The sequence below is a fragment of the Lactuca virosa genome, chromosome 3, assembly GCF_052849685.1.
Source record: "Lactuca virosa cultivar CGN04683 chromosome 3, Lactuca_virosa_CGN04683_v6, whole genome shotgun sequence".
NCBI classification, from domain to species: domain Eukaryota; kingdom Viridiplantae; phylum Streptophyta; class Magnoliopsida; order Asterales; family Asteraceae; genus Lactuca; species Lactuca virosa.
Window position 1 is genome coordinate 153,259,960 of NC_136428.1, and position 6,863 is coordinate 153,266,822.

The 6,863-nt window shown below is 35.6% G+C and overlaps 1 protein-coding gene across 2 annotated transcripts; it reads left to right on the forward strand.

Moving 5' to 3' along the window:
- Positions 1 to 1,588: 1,588 nt before the first annotated feature.
- Positions 1,589 to 4,363, forward strand: LOC145166729 (la-related protein 1C-like). 2 transcript variants are annotated; one of them, XM_079085760.1, is made up of 6 exons: positions 1,589 to 2,408; positions 2,546 to 3,080; positions 3,157 to 3,313; positions 3,411 to 3,501; positions 3,610 to 3,681; positions 3,775 to 4,363. In XM_079085760.1, exons 1-6 carry the CDS (start codon positions 1,917 to 1,919, stop codon positions 3,952 to 3,954), a joined length of 1,527 nt encoding a protein of 508 aa, XP_078941886.1. In that variant the 5' UTR covers positions 1,589 to 1,916; the 3' UTR covers positions 3,955 to 4,363. The 2 variants fall into 2 exon arrangements, with proteins under 2 accessions (XP_078941886.1, XP_078941885.1); XM_079085759.1 differs by having other exon boundaries at positions 1,590 to 2,408; positions 3,151 to 3,313.
- Positions 4,364 to 6,863: the final 2,500 nt, after the last annotated feature.

Sequence of the window (6,863 nt, forward strand, 5' to 3'; positions counted from 1 at the left end):
TTCATTATCGATTGTTGGTTTGACAACCCAACAAAGATTAATTTTCATTATCACATCCGAATGATTATTTGCAATAATACTTGTCACTGTAACACCAATCATTTGTAGATTTGTCCTTTTCATGAATACGTGTGACTATTAATCACAATAGATACCACACATATTAAAGGGAAGTACTTGGGCACCATGCTACTTGAGTAGGAATTCATGGATATGGTTTTTAGATAAGCTACCCGAATGCATCAATGAGTATCGCCATCATGATATATATGGCTAATTCCATTGATCTACCTGGATCTTCTCAAACGAACATTTGTTGTCATCATGTACTCATGAATTTGCAAATTGTAATACCCATTTTGAATTTTCTTTTTGGGATCAGCCAAACAGTTACGAACTATATAAAATTACTCATATGAAAAAAAAGGGTCCAATTTTAACATTTAAAAAACATAATTTCACAATCGGATGTCACATATGGATCATAAACCATAAGAAGTACAACCATAATTTATAAACATAAATACAACCAATAACTATTTGGGTTGTTCCTTCTCAACAAAGGCTAATCCATCTTTACGTGTATCGAAGGACTATCCAAAAGATCATCATATTCACATATAACAACCAACTTATTATTATTATTATTAGCTCTTTCAAAAAAAAAAACCAACTTATTATGTGTACCTACCATAAATAACAACAAATAATTCACAAGACAAATATGCCTTGCGAGACACATAAAATATGACAAAAATATTTACATAGGTGACAAGACAATAGTCTATAAGAAGTATATAAAGCATAACAAAAATGCAACATTTTATAAAGGAGTTCGATCCGTTTGATGAACTGATCAACAACTATGATCTTTTATCTATCCAATTCAATTTCCATATTTATAATTCAATTCCTATACCAGTGGGAAAACATGTACCAATATAAGTGGGAAAACATGTACCAATGTAAGTGGGACCTTTACTAACATGTAAGTGGGACAACATTGATATCATTACCTCACATTAATACATTCAAAAATTACAATTGTATAGTTGTATACGTAGATGTAAATTCATATAATTTGGATCAAATAAGAAATAACAATCTCAGTCTACAAAAATGGTTAAGCCCCTACAAATTACGGTCTTTATATAAATTTTGTTGATAATAGTTTATAGATTTAGTATTTAAATTTTATAGATATATGATATATCATTATCCGAATCATACCATCAAACTTATCCGTTAACAAGAATTGAATTTTGTTCGCTGGATTTATCGTTTTAGCATATATTCACAACTAAAGGATAAATTAATAAGAATACTGAACAAATCAACAAATGTCGTATAATTATTTTATCTTATCTTATTTTTCAAGAATTAAATTCTCAAATTAATTGTTTTTCCAATAAAATACGAAAAAGATGGAATGCTAATCTCACCTACCAACAAATCCATCACTCCGTGCGACTGCTACTGTGGGGCCTATCATCACCCAGCCTTGACTTCACGTAAAATTCTACCAACAATAAGGGCATTTTAGTAATTTACCATTGACAAAAAACCGGGTAATTTCCGGGTGCAAAGAGGACACTCGGCCTCCGTCTCAATTTGTGTATGTGAATCCTTCAGACTCCGTGCTGTTTGAGTCCCAGAGTCGTGACTGATCGGATTCTTCTTCGATCCGATCAACTGAAAATCTTTGGAACTCGTAACCTGCATTCTCGATCGATTGATTGTTTTTACTTGTTTTCGTCACATACACCAATTTTGATCGATTTGTTTTTGTTTTGGTTCTGAATATCTATCTCTGATCAACTTTCCGGCGTAGAATCCTATTGTTTCGAGTCTAATTAGTAGCGGTATTTGTTGAGAAGAATCTGGGATTTTAGGTTTGATTAAAAACCCTAATTTTAATGGCTTCAATAAACCTTCAGTCCAGAGACGGCGGCGGCGACGATAGTTCTAGGTCGCCGATACGTTCGCGAGGGGTTTCTTCACCATGGAGTAAGATCGTACGAGGAGACAGTGGGGAGTTGCCTCTACCGGTAGTTTCTGTTACTCCTCCGGCGGTATCGCCGTCGTTATCCATTCAGGAGCATATCGCTAACCCTTCCTCTGATTGTTCGCCGCCTAAGGCTGTGGCGGATTCGGCGAGCTCTCCGGATGATTCTGGCACCGAATGTCAATCAGAGGGTTCTGGTAATGGTGGCGGCGGCGGCGGCAGTAATGCGGTTAAGAAGCCGGTATGGAGTAAACCATCAAACGGTGTCGTTGAGGTCGTCAGTCCAGTTATGGGTGCAGTTTCCTGGCCTGCTCTAGGAGAGTCTACTAAGCCTTCCCCTAAATCGTCTTCATCGGAGTCCTTACAATCTCTTTCAGATGGGTCGTTGGTGCCTGCTATACAGGTAATGGTACTATTATCCTGTTTAGTTTTCACAATCATCGCTTAATCTTACAGATATGACAATCATGCAATTATAGAGTAGTTCAATCTGTATTTTAAGCTTACATCTAACATGTTACTATGTTTGTTATATCACAGGTGACTGGAAATCCACCCCCTTCATCACATAAACTAGCAGTTCCTAATCATGTGAATCCCACTTCAACTCCAAACAATGTAGCGCCTTCTGGACAGAGGTCCCTGAGGAGAGGTGGAGGGAATTCGGGTGCATATATATCATCAAATGGAGGGTTTTCTCAGCGTTCACCAGCAATCCAGGATCCAAAAGTTGAAGCTCCCCGTAATACAACTGGAAAACCTGCAAATGTTTCAATGGATTCTTATCCAAAGGACCAGAGAGGAAGCTTCGGATCACAACCAAACAATGGTAATACTAATTCCAATACTAATGATCATCACCATCAAAGGAATTCGTATAGAAGAGGCAATGGTGGACAACATCCACGTGGCAATCAGGAATGGAACCAACATAGAAGCTTCAACAACATGCAACCTCAGAGGGGTGGTTTCCGCAGGGGTTTTGTAAGACCCTCTGTACATTCTTCAACTCCATTTATCCCTCCACAAATGCACGTTCAAGTTCGCCCTTTTGGCAACAATTTCATGTACCCTGGTAAGGTTTCTTTCGCTACAACTTTTTCCTTTCCTTTTTTCTTTCATTTGGCATAATGATTCATCTGTAGTGCCAGATATGGGGGCTGCTATGTTCTATGTTCAAGGTCCAACTCCACCAGACTCTCTCAGGCCTATACCACTGGTTGCACCAATGCAACCTCCAATCTACTTCCCTGTTCCTGATTCAGATTTGCATAAAAAGATAGAGAAACAAATTGAATACTATTTCAGGTTCTTCATCACTCAAGTTCAAATTCTTCTTTTTGTGAGAAAAATTGACCTGGTTTCAAAGAGTTAACACAGCTAATATTCTTTCTCTTTGTTTTAGTAATGAGAATTTGGTTAGAGATATATACTTGAGACAAAAGATGGATGAACAAGGCTGGGTTCCTGTTAATATAATAGCAAGCTTCAAGAAAGTAAGTATTCTGGAATATTATAAGAAGATATTAGTTTTTCTAAAACTTTTCATATGAATAGAAAATGATAATTTTTTTTTTTTTTTTTTTTTTTTTTTTATTGTATAGGTTTCGATTTTGACTGACAATGTTGAGCTAATTCTTGATGTAATGCGAACATCAAAAGCTGTGGAAGTTCAGGTGTGTAGTCAGTAGTGTATTATCTATCATTATTTATAAAACTTATTCTAATAAATTTTTTATTTTTTCAATCTGTTATATATAAATATGCAGGGTGAGAAGATGAGGAGGAGAAATGAGTGGATGAAATGGGTGCTTCCAAGCTCAATAAATCAAGATTCATTGGCATCACAGCTTCGGGGGATTGGATTGGATGACGTGGCAACAAACAACCAGGTTCATATGGAAAAGTTTTCTGGTCAACAAAGTCAACAACAAGGCACGGTGGCTTAAATTTAAATTGAACCTCATCAGGTACACCATACACACACATGAGACAGAATAAGCGAGAGTTGGAGAGATGGTAACTAAATCACACTTTTTTTTTTTTTTTGTTCAAAAAAGAAAAAAAGAAAAAAAAAGAGAGAAGACCTCAATGATGATGCGGGCTATCTTGGATTTCCATGGTAGATTGAAATGATGTTTTGAGAGGCCAACATTAAACACATGAAAAAATAAAAAAAAACCCAAAAAAAGGTAAAATAAAAAAGGAAAAAAGGATAAAAAAAGTTGAATAAGACATAAAAAGATAAAAAAAAAGGGATAGATTTATGGTTGACTTTGGAGAATGATATGTTGGATGTTATTATTATGACTTGTTTTTGTTTTTGGACCCATGAAAATTAGATACATTTTTTTTTTCTTTTTCCTGTGTATGTTTTGGTTGTTTTTTTAGATGTTGGTTGGTGGTTTTCTTCTTCTTTAGGAAGTATGATTTTCATAATCTCAATTCTCATGGCCCTCTTTGGCAAATATGGTAGTAGTCATATGTTGACGTATAATATCAAATATTAATTATATGCAAGGACTAATTTTACGTTTTTAAAATTTGAAGTTGATGTAGATGTCATGTCAAAGGAATTTGGAATAATTAGAACGTAAATTCTAGTAAAAATTGCATTTGGTTGACAAAATGAAAGCAATTGGTTTTTAAAAAAACAAAAATGTTATTATATTTCATTTTTGTTTTAGCCATGATTTATCAAATGAAAACAAATTATCATCATCATCTCTCTAACATCCCATCCCGTACAACCATACACACACCCATCAATTTCAAATGATAAAGATGAGTGTGGCTTTGATTTATGTGTGTTTCCTTGAATGATGCATTTGTGTTTCTTCACTTGGTTAACATAAAATTCATTAATAAAGTACAAGTGTTGCTATACTTATCAATCCTTGCCTTGAAAGTTGGTATGACATTGTTATACAAATTAGTATTTTATTTAGAACTACAAAGATCATGTTCCAAGAGATTTATGATTTGATCATTGGAGAGGATTTTTGCTGGAAGAACATAGTGAGTGTTCTAGTTCTTTGTTTAGTCCGAAGGGAAAGTGGCATAACAAACCAAAATATGTGGGGGCAATGGTAAAGGCAATGCGATATCCGTAAAGATGGACACTTCAGAGATAATGCGTTTTACATGCGACTTCAAAAGGACAGAAAGAAAGAGGTCAAGTTGTAGCCGATGATGCATTTATTTGCTGCAAAGTTGTCGATTGAATATCGGATCATGAATTTAGGTGCATTTAAATACACAACTCCGTGCAAATAAATTGACTTAACATTCACAACATTAGGCTATACGGTATCATGTAATTATTGCTGTCAGCAAACACCACCCTCAACTTATTTTTCTGTCAGTGGCACTCTTCGACACACACATAAACACACACACACACACACACACACACACACACTCTCTCTCTCTCTCTCTCTCTCTCTCTCTCTCTCTCTCTCTCTCTCTCTCTCTCTCTCTCTCAATTGGTAGGCAAATAAATGACATCACACCCTATTCATAGGCAAAACTTGAAAAAAATAGTAAAAGCTTATGTGAAACTAAATTTCAGTAGGCAATAATATCACCACACCCTTTAGCTTATAATGCTAAAGTACGACTACCAGGAAACATGGGGTTTTCAAGATGTATTATATACGAGAAATTGAGTTTTCAAGATGTATTATTTTCTATAATTTTAATATGAATGATTCTTAATTATAGGTAAACAAAAAGTACCACTAATACATACCATTCATAATTGGAAAATCTATAGAAAAGTCCAATTTTTTAGGAAAATTGTTAATTAAGTTTCAATCTTTTTTAACAGAAAAGTCCAAAAAAATCATACTCGTCTCAAGAATTGTCTTGCAGTCCCCAAGTCACCATACAAGGAAATAACATAGCAACTTAACACATTTGAATAGTATAATGTAATAGAGATTATATTACTTCTTGAAAACGATTACAATGTTATTCAAGTTCACCATACAATATGCCTCTTATATCAGGCTACATCACATAATACTATCTATATGAGACGTCTGCTTGATATCTTGTACTTCGGATAAGCAACTCTCTATTCTTGATCTCTTGCAACGTCATCTGCTCCATGAAGGATCATCTAGAATATTCTTGCCTTTGTGGTGGCACATTCGACCTTGCTGCTTCGCTTTTCTTTGAGCAATCATTCCTGAGATGCCCTGTTTCTCCACATTTGTAACACATGCTTTGGGTGTAGTTACTAGCGTAGTGACCAGTCTTCCCACAATTGAATCAAGTCACCTCATTGGTGCATCTCCCTAAGTGTTTCTTCCTGCACTTCTCACACCACTTTGCCTCATTGGTATCCCTAAACCTCTTGTCGTTGGGTCCGGACTATGAAAACCTAATCTTCTTATCTACCCTTGAAGATCCCGCAAACTTCATTTTCTCTTCAGTTTCAGCTTTCTTTAGAAATTTCTCCCTTATATGGGTCTCTACATTCCTAGCTGCCTAGATGGCTGCTTTCATAATAGTTGCTAGTTTCACCGTTGGACCAAAATCCGCTGGTAGTGCCATAGCAAACTTATTGACTTTGGAAAGTTCGGGAGGAACTAGGTTAGGAACTAACTTCATCTTCTCACTGAAAGCTGCAACATACTCCCTGACACTCATCTTTCTTTTCTTAAGATTCCGAAATTCATTATTGATCTCTAGAAGATCTTGTTCAGAGCAGTATTGCCTCTTTAAATCCTCAAGGAAGCTCTCCCAAGACATCTTCCTTGATTCTCCCTTTGGCATGGAATCAGCCAATAATGTCCATGAGCTCACTAGTATTTAGTTGTCTGACAGCTAAGATGATCTCTTGTCAGTTGTT

Bases quoted from the DNA above. Each gene is read 5' to 3' on its own strand.
- LOC145166729 (XM_079085759.1), top strand. From the start codon at position 1,917: ATGGCTTCAATAAACCTTCAGTCCAGAGACGGCGGCGGCGACGATAGT. The intron at 3,081-3,150 runs GTAAGGTTTCTT...ATTCATCTGTAG, and splicing joins CAACAATTTCATGTACCCTG to TGCCAGATATGGGGGCTGCT. The intron at 3,502-3,609 runs GTAAGTATTCTG...TTTATTGTATAG, and splicing joins TAATAGCAAGCTTCAAGAAA to GTTTCGATTTTGACTGACAA.